General features: G+C 42.5%; 1 protein-coding gene across 2 annotated transcripts in view; it reads right to left on the reverse strand.

The window, feature by feature from the left end:
- Window positions 1-1,743, reverse strand: part of PHACTR3 (phosphatase and actin regulator 3) — a 114,061-nt gene extending 112,318 nt beyond the window's left edge. The window contains exon 1 of one of the 2 annotated variants that reach the window (XM_013304346.3): window positions 1,079-1,743. In XM_013304346.3, the coding sequence (XP_013159800.2) occupies window positions 1,079-1,187 (109 nt within the window). In that variant the 5' untranslated portion in view covers window positions 1,188-1,743. The remainder of the gene's footprint in view (window positions 1-1,078) is intronic. The other variant, XM_027795899.2, reaches the window with a different exon arrangement.
- Between the last annotated feature and the right edge of the window lie 14,927 nt (window positions 1,744-16,670).

The raw sequence follows: 16,670 nt of genomic DNA on the forward strand, positions 1-16,670 counted from the left end.
TTGTAATTCACTCCAGAGCGAGGTGCTTCAGAATTGCTTGATAAGGCAAAATAAATAGAACTTAAAATAGTTACAAATATTAATATCCTCATTGACTCAGAAGGAAGCAGTATAGCAGGTGTATGAAAAGAGCCTGGAATATTTTATTTACTCAATAATCTGAGAAAGGCTGGAACTAAAGTTCAATCCAAAATTGCATTCAGGGTCTGTCTCCTCCAGGCTGATCCCAAAACGCAAACCCATTTCTAGGTTTAGAATTCAGTGTAATGGGCAGTGATGCTCAACACCCCATTCATTGTCTTACGCTGCTTTGATTACTCCTTTTCTCATAAAGAAACCTTCCAGTTCTTATATGACCACCTATTCACATAAACTGAGAGTAAACTGGCTCTCAGCCTTTGCTTCTAGCTTGTTGTTGCTCCTTTCCGTGCAATCACATCACATCAAAGTGATGTATTTTTTTTTCTAAAGGGGTTTTATCATTGCTTAGATTCTGACAATCTGAAATTACTGAGTCACCACCAACAGACATTTGGAGTTATTCCTGAAAGTGAAGTTAAGCTGAAAACACCATTAACCATTGTTAAAGGGAAAAAAAATAATCTAATCACAATATTCTATTTGTATACGAGCGATTGGGCTGTGTCCCCCAGCACCGCCCTCTGTGCCTACACTTCCTAAGACTGTGCTTCTCCCTGTGAAGTGAAAATTACCTTCTGGTGGGGAGAAAACGTTTAATTATGACTCTGCTTCCCCCCGTCTCCATGGTGACCCCCTGCAAACAGCCGGCTTTATTAGCCCTTATTTCCCCCCGCCCCACCAAAGTACCAAAGGAGCCGAGCGAGCGCCTGGGGCAGCGCGCCCCGCTGCCAGGCAGGAGCGCGGCGGAGCCCCCCGCCCGCCGGGGAGCCGCGGGGACGCCGCGCTGCCAGCCGGTGCGGGGCTCCGCCGCCGCATCACTTCAGCACTTGCACAAAACACGGTCCCCGCTGCCTGCCCGCGGCCAGGCGTGCTACAGCCCCGCGGAGCGCCCGCCCCCCACCGCGGCTAGCGCTGCCGGAGAGCGCGGGGCCGTTACCTGGGTGCTCCCCGGCGCCGGGGCCCGCGGGGTCGGTGAGGATGCTGGGGTCACTCTGCGACCTGCCTCGCGGGAGAAAGCAGCCGGTCCCTTCTTCCGATGCAGCCATGAGGTGGAGGGCGGGAAGCTCAGAGGCGGGGGGAGGAGGAGGCGCTCATGGAGCCGGAGGCGGCCGGGGGACAATGGGGACGGGGGTGCGGCGGCGGCGGGGCGTCAGCCGGGCAAGACCAGCCGCGGCAGCATCTTCCCCGGCGCCGTGGGCAGGCTGCGGCGGGGCGCTCCGCCGGCGCCGGGCACTCAGGCAGCAGCTTCGGGCGCCTCAGGGGGGTGGGCCATGCTGCCTGGCGGGGTGGGGAAGAGCCGGGGCGCGGGCCGCCGGCCCGGCCCCCCGCCGCCGCCCCCTCCCGGGACGCCCCCTCCCGGGACGCCCCCCCGAGCGTCGCTCCCGGAGTCGCCTCAAGCCGCCGCGCTGCTGAGCGCATCCGTTGGAAAACATTGGGATTCTCCCATGGTGCCCCGCGAGCGGCTCCGTGACGTCACGGCAGGGGGGCGGGCGCTGCACCTGCACTGCACAAAGGCGGGGGCCGCCGCAGGTGCGTGCGGCTCCGGGGTTCCGCCCCGGCCGAGAGCACGTGACCGGCGACGCGGGGAGGGGTCGCCCCGCCCACGAGGGGGCAGGACCCCCAGCGCCTGCCCCGGCTGGTCCTTCGCAGCCTTCGGGGCGCTGCGCCCTGCGGGACGAACCAGCGCGACCCTCCGGCACGGGGGCAGCCCCCGCCGCCGCGGGGCTCGGTGTCCGTCGCCGGTCTCCGCCGGGGCTGAGGGAGGGGGCTCGGGGGTCTTCCCACGCGCGACGAGAAGCGCCGGTCCCTCGGCGGCGGGAGGCGCGGGGGTGGTGGCTGCCCGCTCCGCGCCCCGCTGGGCAGGCGCCGGCGGGCGGTGCCGCGGAGCCGGCGGGGCTGCGCCGAGCCGTGGGCTGGGATGTGCCGAGCCGCTCTTCAGGCGGGGGCAGCGGCGGGGCGCGGGAGGTGTCTCACGGTGACCCTGGGAAAGGGGGCATGTCGGCTCCCACTCTGCAGTTGGGTTTGGGAATCTGTTCACGGGGCGTGACTGCGCTCCTGGAATTGCTCCTGCGGTGAGCGGGCACTCTTCTCCGCGGGCGGCGGGCGCCAGCCGGGGGCTGCTCCGTGCGCCCGTGGCTCCAGCTGGGAGCTGCTTGGGGATTTGACCCGTAAAACCCAGGGACGCTTCTTACTCGCTGTCCTGGTAAAGTGCTATAGAACCCCCGGCAGCACGCGGGGGGGGGGGGGCACGTAGGTTCTCCCCTTATTTATAGTAGCGGGGTAGCGTCGGGGGCGTGCAGCGAGCGTCGCTTCTGGCTTTGTACGGAGCGTGCGCTCGGCAATGCACGTACCTGCAAGGAGCTTCCCCAGGCTGATGGGAGCAGTGGCTGTACCGAGCTCCTACCCTGAGGCAGGTAGAAGTTTGCCAAGTTTTAGGGGATGAAACTTTGTGTCAGAGAATGTTCCACCAATGCCGTCATTGGCTTGCGTATGTATTTGTTTTTACAGAAACATGTGGGAAATACTTTGCGTGTGGTATATAAAGCAGATGTGGTTGAGCCATTTCTGAAAGCAGGGGCAAACGAAGTAGTTCTGTGGTGTTGCACCTTTGTTGTGTTTTTGGAGTTTTTAACCCAAAATTCACCACATCTGCTTAAAGAAAAAAGGGGAAATACATTTCTTAGTGTGATAGGAGTAGCAAAATTATCCAGCTGCACACGTCTCATTAGGGGTCACCTGTGGGCTATATATTCACTGTGGTTTGGTCAACTATGTGATCTGAAAAAAAAAGTCTGTGGGCCTGCATTTAATGTAGAGCATGGTAAGAAAATTTGCTTCAAAGACTCCACTTGAACAAGGCCTGAGCATGGCTGTTCCAGTGACGTCTGCCCATGGCTGGGGTAAGCTGGTGCATCTAACAATGAGGCTGAATGTTGTTACAAGAACAGAAATTGAACAAAGGGTTTGAAACAAAATATCAAAGAGTTTCTCATTCAATGAGTGCTATCCCTTCTTACTGTGTATAAGGTAGATCCTAAGGAAAAAGTAGCATGTGGTAGTGAAGTCTCAGCTGTATCATAATACAATGGAATAAATTAAGGTAGCGAGGGCATTCTGTAAGTTGGGGTTTTTTGAGAGTTTAATATTGCCAATTTAATACATTTTCAGTGTTTATTTTTGATTTCTTCTAAGCCTTGCTACTCAGACAGCTCATCATAATTCCAAACAGCTAAATGAACCATTTTTATCAGGCTATAAAAGATTTCCAGGGAAACAAACAAATAAATCCAAAACATTTGTCTAAGAAATGCTCTAAAGAGATCAGGATATATTTTGTACTCCTTTCCCCCTCAAGCCAAACTTCTGAGTTGCCGTGACTCAACTTTAAAAGGGAGTCATGAACTCTAAAAATTACTTTTGATAGATTTTTTTTCTGTGCATATAGATAACACCATCTGACATAAGAAATCTCCCCTTTATAGTGAAATAATAAGCCAAATCTATTTTAAGTCCTGAAAAGAGAGGAAGTACAAGTTTTAAATGTTTTTTCTCTGTATAGCTTTTAGGTCATGCTAGAAAATGCTGATAGCTTCTAGTGAATTCTGTGGAAGTCTGTACTAACTGATACACCTGCCTTCTGCAATGAAGAATGATATTGATTTCTTGTGCAAAATACGTAGTTGAAAATTTCCATATCAGATTTAAGCACTCATACAAGACTGAATGTATTAAAATATTTTCAACACAAGAAAATACCTCCAAGACAGCTGTAGTACCACACAGAAGCACACAAGATGAGACTGACATCTTTTTAACCAATTCACATGTTGGTTGCTTCAGTAGAGGACGCTTCACAGGGTTCCTTTGGATCCTAAAATACTGTCTAATAGAAATCAAACAAGGCTGGAATCTGCTTTACTGTTTTAACTTAGTTAAAACACTTCATTTTCTGTCGTTCTTGCCAAACCAAGCATCATGAGACTCAGTCTGGGAATAAATCTAGGTGCTGTGCATGCCAGCTGACAGAGCTGCCCCAGGCCACCTTGCTATTTCCAAATGAGCCGTCATTGTTTGGGGGAGGGGGTACAAGAGAAGTATTTTAAAAAAATATTGTTAATTTTTTTAAACCTATGTTGCTAAATAATGACTCTTGTGTAAAAAGTATGATTATCTGCATGTCTTTTACTTTCAAGTTTCATATATAATGATGATGTTATCTGTTTGCACTTTTCATTCCCTTGCCTTAAAGAAGGTGCTGCATTCCTTCTGGGGGCAAAGCTTTTGACAGGAATAATAAATGTCTGGCAAAGTCTTTTCTTCATGTTGAAGGACCAATGCCAAAAGGAATGGAGCATTTTCACAGAAGCTGATGGAGGCATGCACTAACCAATATATTGATTTGTAAATCTTTCAGAAACTAGAATGAAACTAAGCCTGGTTCTAGCTGTGGGTACTGAGCAGCTGAAAAATTGTCCTTAAATTCCCTTTTACTCCTTGATATAATTCTATCAAAGTCACAAACAACATGTGCAGGATCAGAATGACTATTAGTAGAAACATGATTGTCCTTTTATTATTTTTTTATTTTCTTACTATAGCAGTCTTGCGATAAACAAGTTGGCAACATTTTCCCGAAAAGTATAATGATCTGCTGTGTTTCTTTCTCTCTCACAGGATTTCTGGCCTTTGAAATTTATGATGAAAAGTTATGATGAGATTTTTCTAGCTTAGTGGCAGATATTTCTGCAATTGCCATCCATTCAGTTGCAGGAAAATACTTCTTAAAATGAAATACCCACACAAGGAACACAAAGAGAAAATAAAATTTGTTTAACTTGATGTATATTCCCACAACCAAACCAATGCATGTCCATTTGATAATGCCTTCCCTTATATTTCCCTATGAAATAAAAAAAAATTAAATGCAATTATATAAATGGTATGTGTGATTTGATTAATTTGCTTTTGGTATGATAGACAGCTGACCTCCTGTATCTTGATCTAGTTATATAAAGAGAAATTCTAACTTGTGTTAGAAAAGAATAATTCTCTGAGGAGAAAGGAAAGAGGTGAGTCATGTCAGTGCTGTTTTTCTCAAATCAGCAGAATATTAAACAACCTCATTTTCATTAATCTGAAGCCTACATGTGATCTCTGGGCGTAACTGATCTTTCCTTCTGTGCTGTTATTTAGAAAAATTAGTTCAGGATACATTTGGATTGACAGTGTCAGCCTTCATGTTAAAATTGTTTTGATGACCAATGGACAAATAGCCTTGCTCAGAGCAGTTTTCTTCAATGCAGCAGCAGAAAGCATTTTTTCTGTTGCTTGTGAGTCTTAACCTAGTTTTTTTGGATTTTATGCCAGCTTGTTGCAATTCAGTATGTTTACAGTAACAATAAATATGAGCATTCCCATGCTCAAAAGGCTTTTGTCTCTATTTACATTGTGTTCGTGGGTTTTTTCCCCTCAGATGCTCTCTTGGTAAAGAGGACATGGGGCCTATTTTGAGCCTTTATTTGTCAAGAAGATAAATGCATGTCACTGAGAAGAGATGTAAGTATTATCCAGCAGTCACAACTTTGTAAATACAAGGACTTGAAAGATGTCTTCTCCAAAGCATAATGATGCAGTTGCTACTATGGAAGGCAAACAAAAAAAAAAAAAAAAAAAAAAAAAAGGCATCAGGGACTTGTTTATTGGTGTCTTCATGTACACATTCACATTTAAAATCTCTGATACTCAAGAGCTGTTCTAGGAATCACCCATCTGATTTTCATGTTCACTTTCTCTCACAGCTCTAGTACTCGCTTTGTCATTCTGTAAGTGAAGGAAGAGGAAAGAAAGAGGCAGGGTAAAATGTAAAGGAAGACAGCTCAGCTCTCTGCCTTCTTGACAACAGCTCTACTCACGTGTAAGTCCTTCTAGGCAGTGGTGCAGTGACAGAAGGGGAACGTCTACTCTCTTAGGTCAGTTATTCCCCATTATGCAGTTTATAATAGTAGCAGCAACATACCGGTTTGTGGGGAGGGAGGTCATATCTGTGACATGCCAGGGCCAACAGAGGGTTACAGGGATGTGACTGCTGTGTATGATAATTGCATGTAAGAAGCAGGGAAAAGGCAGCTGTGTGTGTGAGACAGTGGATGACTCCTGTGGCGCTGTCAGTGCCAGCAAGGCTAGAGGTGATGTGCCATGTAAGTATTGTTCGCGTCAATTTGAACTCTGAAGGGATGAATCCGATTTTCCTTTCCACTTTCTGTTCCCCTTAGACTTCAGTATGTCTGAGGAAAGGGGGTGCATATACAGCTTCCATAGCAGGTCCAAATCTTCTTCCTTTCTGCATTGCCTTTTGGGGAATGAACATTCTTGTATGCAGACCTTTTTCTTCTTTACAGGCACAGTGTTCTTAAGAAGGCCTGTGGCTGGAAGTTCCCTATTATTCTCACTTTCATCCTCAAAATATTCCGTGGTCTCTGATATCCAAAACTATGAAAAACTGCAGACATGGGAGGTCTGAAAGCCATATCTGGTGTAACTGAGACCCTGCAAGTTCCAGTAATTAATATGGGAAAACCCAATGAAATGTTTCTTTTTACATCTGTAACATAAGCAGAACAGGTTTTAGACTTCAGGGTAACAGAAATAGCTTAACAAAATTAGGGTGTGTTGTAAATATAAAATAACAGCAATGTAAGATCCCAGAAAAAGTTAAAGTTAGGAGGTTCCACTTTGAATCACAAGATTGTCCTCCGATATATTTAAGTGTGAGAAAATACCTGATTGTGCCTCATCTGTGTTTTAATCTGTGTCATCTGGCCTGAATCTCTAGGCCTGGAGGTGTTCTTACAGCCACGATCTTGGCTGACCCTAGAAGGAAATTTTCCACCGACTTAATTTTGCCCTCATCATTGCTTTCCCCTCAGGGTGCTTTTCTGTACATGCATAATTTCTCCCGTTAAAACAAGTTTCCCCTGCGGAAGGACCCCAGTTCCTGCTGGCTGCAGCGGGGCCACCCGTGGGCCAGGAGCCATCTCCTCAGAGCGGTGGGCGCTGAGGGGGGCTCCTGCAGGGGCACGTGCCCTGTGGATGGGACTTCTTCCCAGCTTTCCCTTTAAGCTTTAACAGGCTTTAACACAACTTGCTCAGGGGCTGGTGCTTCCTACGGGATTTACCACACATGTCGGTGGGGTGGAGGCTGAGGAAGGCTCTGCGCAGCAATCCCAGTCCAGCCCAGTCTTCAAACTCCAACAGATTTAACCAGGATTTGTCTCAACTTGGCAGGTACTGGAGTTTAACTTGAGCTCCATACAATCGGGATCCTCACTTCACAAAAACATTTTAGGCCTGTATAACACTGTATAAATACCATTAGTTAAAATTTGATTGTATCAGCTGTTTAAAGACTTTGTTTTTCCTCCTGATTTAACAAGGGGAGGAGGGAAGTCTGCTTTCCCAACGATTTCCAAACAGCTGGAAACTGTTTTATTTTCTGTTTAGCCCTTTGCTTGCTAATGATTCATCCGTGAATATTTGATTTCTGTCTTAACTGAATTTTGTAAAAATCTAGGACTTTTCCTCTCTCTACAAACAGCCAGCCCAAGCTAGTGAGGGATCTGTAACAGTCCTGGCTCGCCCAGGTGCTCTGCAGTCCAGGCTTGGCAGTGTTAGTGAAACCAGCGTCAGGAAGCTGGTGTGGCCAGCTTAATAGTCACCTTCCTCACTTCATGTACCCACTGATGGAGAAAAATGGAAGGAATGATTTGCATCTAATTGAGACTTCATTAGGAAAGCCGCTGTTCTCCATTTCATGCTTCTACAGCGGTGATCCTGAAACTGTTGTGGGCATTAATGGGCGCTGTGGCAGATCTGCAGCTGTCTGGGTGCTCTGTTGAACTTCTTTCCTCGCACTGCTTGGTTGCAGTATGTTTAGAAGGTGGGGGCTTTTTCTTCACCAGTTCTTATCTTGCACACCATGCCCGAGGTTCCTGAGCCCTTCACTAGCACAACCCTTTCATTGATCAGTTATGTCTGTCAGCTTTTCTTATATGTATTATTTTCTTTTCATTATGTTTCAAAATCACTTGACTGTATTGAAGAGGTGAAAAAAATGATGGAAGCTATTCGAGTTAGTATACTAAGTGGGGGAAGTTTACAAATGGCTACAACTTAGCATCTGCTACTGATTGAGTTTTGGCTTCTAAAAACAATGACTGCTTGCCACTTGCTCATGAAAGTCTGGTTTAAGTAGTTCTGACCAAAGAACAGGAAGGCCCATGCTTGGGAAGGAATTATGGTGTGGATGGCTTCCTTCTAAGCTGCAATGTGAACCCCTATACTATTGGAGAAAGTATGAAACTGCATTTACATAGGTGCTAGATATGAACATGTACATCACTCAGGCTTATCCATAGTTGCAGTTCAGTCCTTTTTTTGTATGCAACAACAGTATAATTTTTTGCATATTTTTTCTGTCTTTTCTCTATTATGGAATAGGGAGACTCTTTAGGATGTATGGAACAATGATCATACTTGTACACATGTATTTCAAGTATTAGTAATCCCAATAACACCCCTACATTTGGTACACTGTGAATTTTTTTTATATCCGATGTTTCAGTAAGACGTGCAGTATTACTAGAATGCATACAGTACACAGATTGCTTCAGCTGCTGTGCTTTCCATACATTTCACTCATGTCATTGGGTCTCAGGTTCCATCTCTCAGAGGGTAAGTGATACAGGACTACAGTGCAAGGGAGACAAATAAAATGTGAATTTGGTAGTGATGTTTGCTTTCTCCTTGCAAGTGGTAAATTGCTTAGAAGATAAGTAGGCTTTTTGAATAACTATTTTGAGCACTTAAATTCCATTAGGAAATAAAATATATATCAAAAAGAAAAACGTTTGTTTTGCATACACTTTTCTGTTGGAAGTGCTTGTATTTTAGAAGAAACACAGCTCATTTTTTCAGAGATAAGTTCCGATAACTTGTACTCTTATCAGAGATGTCCTTTCTTTTTATTATGTGTTATATTCAGACAGCACATTCTGATTCAGATCTCATCTTGCTGTTACCAATTCTGGAATGATTTTGATGTGTAACTTTTGCAAATTAATTCAAATAGTGAAGATCATTCAGTTGTCAGTGGAACTGGAAAGGGAAAATGGGTGTTCTGTGCTAATTGGATGAGAGCTGAGGAAATGTTGATGTAGAGTTGGAGTACAAAATTCTGATTCCAATCATGTTAGTGTAAATTTCAACGTTTACTTCAATGGCATTCTGGTATCATCTGTATATCAGTTTTATTTGTTGTTTAACTCAGGACTTTGACTGGTATTTCACACAGACCATGACACAAGAAATTTGGCAGCTGGAGAGTGAAATACTTTGAAGGCCAGTGATACATGAAACTAGTGACAGAGCTTCCTTCAGTGGATCACAGTTTCCAGTTCTTGGGGACCTGAAATCTAGTGAAGACCATAATAATCAGGTCTCACAGAAGACACAGCCTCATATAATTGGGAGCTAACTTGGGCTTGTCTTCACGGGAGGAGACAGAGGTAGCAGATTTGATCAGCAGCTGAAGACAAAAGAATGAAAGATCAACTTGATTAGAAGTCATAATAAGCAAGGTCCAAGTTAGCAGAACAGTATCTGTTTTGAGACTGAAGTTGTGTGTTGCATGACTCCCCAGAAGCCATAGCCACCGGATCCAATTCTTATACTCAGGTGCTGCACAGTGTAACAGAAGAGTCGGAGGAGCTGCAGTGTGCAGAACTGATGCAAGAGAATTAAGCTTGCTGTTTGAGCTTCCCCAGGGAGGAACACAGCGTCACTCTATGGTACATGTTCTTCTCTGAGCACTTCTGTGGGTTACCTAGTTTTATATGTGTCTGAGATAGAGTAAAACTTTGGATGGTTCCATCCATTCTGTTTCCAGCTCACCAATTCCTGAAGCAAGACTTGAGAAGGGAAGCAGAACAGCTACAAATAAGTTCCAGGAATTTTTAGTTTAATTTTAAGGAAAACTAGGACTGAATACCATTCCTACATAGCAAAGTTAATTGCTTTCTAAGGGATGGAGGAAGGATTTAGGTAGTGGTTTGCATCCTCATTTAGGCAAAATATGGAAGTGCAGCAGGATTATTGCTGTGGAGGTTGTGCTTCTGGTCTTTTGCAGATGTAGTAAGTCTTTTTGAGAACTCATTCTTCAGCAAAAAATTAACTTTTTTTACTTCTTAAGTATCTTTGTTTTTGACAGTTGTGTACATTGCCATGACAGCAAGCAATCTTAAAACAATCTGCCCATCTACTGTATTGCAGTTCAGTATGCTGTTTCTTAGGGATGCAGATGCCATCTTGCTGCAAATTTTGGAAGGGCAGGATTCTTAGCAATTTAAACACAGCTTACTTGATGGAGAGAGGTAGTGGTTGTTTTTCTAGGATCAATTCTAATAGTAGACTTTTAACCTGAAGAGTTAGCCCAAGGCAGAATTAGATAGATCTTCCATTCCATGACTTCAAAGCTGGAGACTATGACACTATCATAAGCAAAGCAGAACATTTAATCGTGGAAATTTCTGTACTGCAGTTCTATTGTAAAATACACTCTTTGCCAGCCTTGCTTCCAAATGGCAATAGGCTGTAATGAGGTGGATACCTTCAGATTATGCAGCTTTGATCTCATGTGTTTTGGAAACAAATCCTTTGGCATCTTTATCTAACAGGTAAAATGCAGATCTTGCCTGTCATACTCTTCCAGTGAGGTGAAAATTCACGTGGTTGTTACAAAGCCCCTTTTTAGGCCAAGTACCACATTGGAATAAAAGTGCAAGTAGGATTTTACAAATGCTATTTCTGATAAACTTATTAAAGAGCCAAATTCTGAACCAGAATTTATGGGCTTGTAAGAGTTTGTGAGTATTTTAGTATTTTAAAATTTAAAAAATTAAGAAGTAATATAGTATTTAAAAGGCAGGATTTTCTAGAACTACCACATCTGTTAAAACACAAGAATCTCAGAGTACAGTTACATGACAAGGTGGCTTCAACAGTAATTTGGTTTCAGAAGTTCTGCTTCAGCTTGCTTGTTCTGTGCATTGCAGTTTGCTGTCTCCTTCAGTTGTGCCAATATAGTTGTGGGATTTTGTTATAAACCAGATCAATGAAAAGATGAAGGTTAAAAAACAATCCCCTTTAGTGCTGCTTCTAACCCGGCTTATGTCGGTGGTCAGATTTGCTGTGTGGTCAAATGAAGAGTTACATCAGCACAACTGACAGGGTTGCAAATCACAAGCTCAGTAGGATGTGTTGTGCAGGAATGATTTATGGGGATTTTGTTGGCAAAGTCCTCTTACTGTGTAATGTCACCAAAAGTGACATTCTAACAAAGCAGTCTCATCACTCACCATTGAACTCGGGAAACACTGAAATGCTGTAGTGAGGCGTGGATTTAAGGAAGTAGTATGTGTGTGTTTGCAGGACATCGGATGTGGCTCTGAACGTGTACATTGCAAGGGCAACAGCCCCAGCTGCTTCCAGTGGTTCATTAGCATAATCAACATGAAGCCAGAGCAAAGAGGGAAGTCCACATACTATCAGACACTGGTCTTGACAGTTGTGTGTTTGTAAACATGGGCAGGTTTTAGTCATTTGAGTACTGTGCAATTGTACACCAGTGTTACGTAAATGGGAAAGCATGCCATTTAGGCTGGAAACAACACCAGGAAACTAAAACCAGAGACGTGGCAAGCTGGAATATGGAATAGGCATTAGAGCTTCATCCAAAACCCTCTGAAGTCAATAGAAAGAGTCCCACTGATTTAACTTAGAGGTTGTCCCTAATATGTGCCTCTCATTGTTATACAGATGTGTACCTCTAGGGATAGATACAAAAAAATGCATTGGAAAGGAATTCCCAAGATCAATTTAATATTGTCTGTGAACCATATAGATATTTTAGGCCCCTCTCCTACAAATTATTTCTGCAAGGCCATGTCTCTCAAGTTTTAAGGTCCAGTTACAGATCTAGATTTTTTTACTATTAACATGTCATGTAGTCTAAAAGTGTTTTACTCTCAGAGACCTGGAATGGAACACACACTTTTGCTATATATGCAAATAATCATGTAGAAGAATAGCTTCTTAGAAAGCTTGCTGGTGATTTTCAGGCATGTGTATTGGAGGTAGTTGTCCATACAGCTAAGGGTTGTATGACCTATGGTAATTATAATTAGGTAATTATACCCCTGCTTAGTGAACTAGTAGATAGGGGTTTTTTGCTCGTGGCTGTTGGGCTTTTTTTTCCTCCCAGAAAGAATAAAGTGGAAATAAGTCTAGGTCAGTCAGGGAAGACACCAGTGGGTTTGCTGCTTCAAAAACCATTCAGGTCAGAAATTATTTTAAAATTTTGTATTATTTCTCCCTTTGTGGCTATTACAAAAATTCTGTTTATTAATGCATTATGAACTGAAGCTGTCAAAATGAATCTTTTTCTCTATTTGTGAAGGTATTATATATGTGCATCTGAATGACACAGTATGTACTTCTTAAATGTTTGTGTGGGGCTCCTACTGGATTTCCTGAATAGAAGACCAGCTGAAAATGTAAGGATGTCACAGCTTGGGTATTCTGTCCAAAGCAAGTGTCATATGAATATTGTTTACAGAGATATTTCCAATTCTGTAAAACACAGGTACTAGGACCAGTTTTGGGTCCGTTTTGTATTACTCTTGGGTTTTAACCTGCATTTTCCTATCCAGTGCAATGGGGAGCTCTGGTTAAGACCATAGGGAGCTCTATTTAATTATAATTGGCAGTCTGCAATTCTTTGTGCTGTCAAGGAAATCATGGGGCTAATGGATAATTCTGCAAGCACTTGGTAGTGGTTTTATGCTCAGTGATTTGTGCTTTATTTGGCTGAATAAATATTTGATGGAGCTGAGAGAGTACACTGATGAAACATTATTGTACAGAGGAAATTATTTGTACACCAGTGTTAAGTAAATGGGAAAGCATGCCAATTTAGGCTGGAAACAACACCAGGAAACTAAAACCAGAGACGTGGCAAGCTGGAATATGGAATAGGCATTAGAGCTTCATCCAAAACCGTCTGAAGTCAATAGAAAGAGTCCCACTGATTTAACTTAGAGGTTGTCCCTAGTATGTGCCTCTCATTGTTATACAGATGTATAGCTCTAGGGATAGGTATAAAAAAATGCATTGGAAAGGAACTCCCAAGATCAATTTAATATTGTCTGTGAACCATATAGATAATTATATAATTATTTTAAAGGGTAATTTTGCCATCTAGCCTTTTTTCATGCATCTGAAGTAACAAGTATCAAAGTATAATTTATCTTTAGTAAGATGTTTTATAACAGCAGTGTTAACATGCCAATAGTTATAAAAGTGTGTCTGTTGCTATGGGCAGAGGATAATAGTCTGTCAGACTGTTATATACCAGGACTTCAGAGGTCTTGAGAAAATCATCAATGACAGAAGCAATTCTCCATGGCGTTAGCACCCAGAATTTTCCCAAACTATTACGGATTATATTATTGCGCTGATGGAGTTTGAGAAGTACTGGCAGACTTAACCAGTTTTGTACTTTATTCTGAAGACATAGATGTTTTCTCCACCAGAATATCCCAAATTGCCTAGATATGTTTTGGATTAGAACAGTAATTTTTAAAACCCAGACAGCAATCTGTCTTCATCAGTAGGCATTAGTTTAGAAACACTTCTACTCCTGTCCCAGATTATGCAAAAAGACTGCAGTGAAGTGCAACTGACATTTCCAAAGATGTTTTTCTTGCTCTGTAGTGTAATAATGTAGTGTAATAGTGAGTGGAAGCACATGTTTTTACACTGGGCTGTTTGTAATAAGAACAAGCCCCGCTGAGCCAGAACGAAGATCTGCCTGGCCTAAATGTCCTGCCACTAGCAAATTAGGCAGATATCAAGGACATGCATATATAATATTTCTACCTTATACTTCTCCAACTGTTTTAATCTCCCGGTGCTGCATGTGTACATCTCGGTGCATATCTGTCCCAGATTCTTGCCTGGCCTCCCCCTAAATCCTTGTAAAGTTCCTGCATCCACAGTATGCTTTGACAAGGGGTTCTGTAGGTTTGCCACCTGTTATGTGAAGAACCTTGTGTTTGTTTTGAACCTGGCTTTTGCTAGCTTTGTTTACTATCTTCTAACACTTTTTTCGCTTTTTTCTTGATCGTCTTTGTTACTCTTTTGCGTATTTTTTTCTCCACCTTTCTCCATTCCATTTTGAGAGGAGGAGGTCCAGCTGTACACAATATTCAGGGTGATGGTGAATCAGGTATATATGGAGTACCAATGTAATGTCTGTTTCTTTCTTAGTGATTCCTGCTTTGTTTTTTTTTAACCACAATTCACCACAGAGCTGTCATTTTCCTAGTTACATATCAATCACAGGAGACATTTCTATAGTAGTAATAATTGCTCGGTGCTATCAGTTAGAATTGTTTTTTTCCTAGATACGTTGCTTGATGTTTATCTTCATCGAATTTCATCTGCCATGTCATTGTGCAGTCACCTATTTCATACAGTCTCTCTGCAACTTTTCATAACTGGGCCTTGGTTTTGTTACCCTGAGTCATTTAGTGTATAGTCAGTAAATTTTCTCCCATCTTTGTTCACTCCCTATTCCAGATTATTTATGAGCATATTGGGACAACACATATCACATTTCATAATTTTTAAATTATTTATAACCTCCTGTAGGAGTATGTACCCAGTTTGGGAACATGGGAGCAGGGGATTGAGCCCCCTACCATAACCACCAGTCTGCTTTCTTGCAAGCTAGGTTTAAATGCAAATTTCTGTGTTTATGCTAAATTAAGGTTTAATTCAATAGGAATAAAATAGAAAGGCATTATAAGAAATGAGAGATAGAATAAAATACTGTAGAGACAGCCTTTCGTTTTCATTCAGTATTGTAGGATGATATTGGTCAAGCTTTGTTTTTTTCTTTTAAGACTACTGTTTTCTTGGGATCAATCTAGAAAATTCTTCTCAGAAATGTACCCATCTTATAACTGCCCATTGTAAAGGACCAATTATTTCACATGTTCAACAGCAGCACTTGAACAGCTGCTTACCATTCCATTGATAGCGGTGGATCTGTTACCTCCTGATACCTGGCAGCTGCACAGCTGTCACTAAACAAAATAATAATTTCATCAAATGTTTTTGTTCTTAGGAGGATGTTGAAGGCTAGAGAGAGTAATCAGTAGTACTTAGTAGTAACTGAAAGATGTTGAAGATGACAGCAAGAAAGGAAGTAGTACTACCAGAAGAAGAGGTATCTTTACAACTATATCATGTACTTCATGGATATGTTGATAGGCTTTCTTTGTTGTGTGTTATTAGTTCAGTGTTCTCTGCAGCCATCACACAATGTTTTCCATTAATTGATCAGTACCTTAAAAGGAAAAACTAGGTCTGAAAGTACTATAAATGAGCTTTCAGCTTTAAACTACTCTTGTAAGTCATAGTTGGTCCTTACACAACGGAGCAGGTAAGGCAAATAGTTGTACTACGGGCTCCATCTTGTGAGATATCGAAGACCCCAAGTTTCAGAGATTTTTTGGATACTTCAAACACTGCAGCTTCAGTTTTCATCTTCTGGCTTCCTGCTGTGAGGTTGGAAAATTTTGTCTGAAACACTGGAAGGCACTGCAGGTTGCTTGGCTCTTGGAGGCCAGTGAACTGAATGAACATTTCCAACAAAAAGGAAAAGGGACTAAAATGAAAAAGAGGCAATAACTGTTAATGTAATGTACATAATAATGCAATGGAAGAGGCAGGGGAGGTGTGGTGCATGCAGATTTCCTTAAGTAGCAGGTATAGAATAGAGATATAATAAGAAAGTACAGAAACTGAGATAAATGTGCATCCTGAGACTCTTCATTCCAGTTGCAGTCTCAAGTTTTTCTATACATAACAATGCCATCTATACTGAAATCCATACTGAACTTTTGCTGTGCTTTTGAGAGCTTTTGTGCCCTGTTTTTCAGGAATTTGCACTGTCCACATGTAGATTCTGCTTTAAAACTAATTCCTTTACTAAAGTTTAGCTCATGTCACTCTGAGCTTGTTGCTTTTATTTAATGAACACATACTCTTAATTACTGTCTCCATGTCAACTTATGTACCTTCAGCAAGAATTACATTCCTTGCCCACTTTTCCTAAAAATTAAAATTATAACAGCTGCCATAAAGTTATACTTCATATATTAGCCCATAAAGGGTGGGGTGTCTTCATGCCTGTGTCAGTGGTTTGTATGTCCTATTGCTGCAAAGAAAACAAAGGAAGACAGAGACTAACCGGTTTGCTTATTTTACTCTTAAGGCAGTACAAAATAACCCAGGTTTTTTTATTTAATTTTTTTGTTTGTTTGTTTAATTCTGGATCACTAGCAGTCACCAGCCTACGTTTTTAGACCTTGATCCCACAGAAATACCATGCTTAACATCATGTGACT

This window comes from Falco peregrinus, chromosome 9, assembly GCF_023634155.1.
Source record: "Falco peregrinus isolate bFalPer1 chromosome 9, bFalPer1.pri, whole genome shotgun sequence".
Taxonomy (NCBI): Eukaryota; Metazoa; Chordata; class Aves; order Falconiformes; family Falconidae; genus Falco; species Falco peregrinus.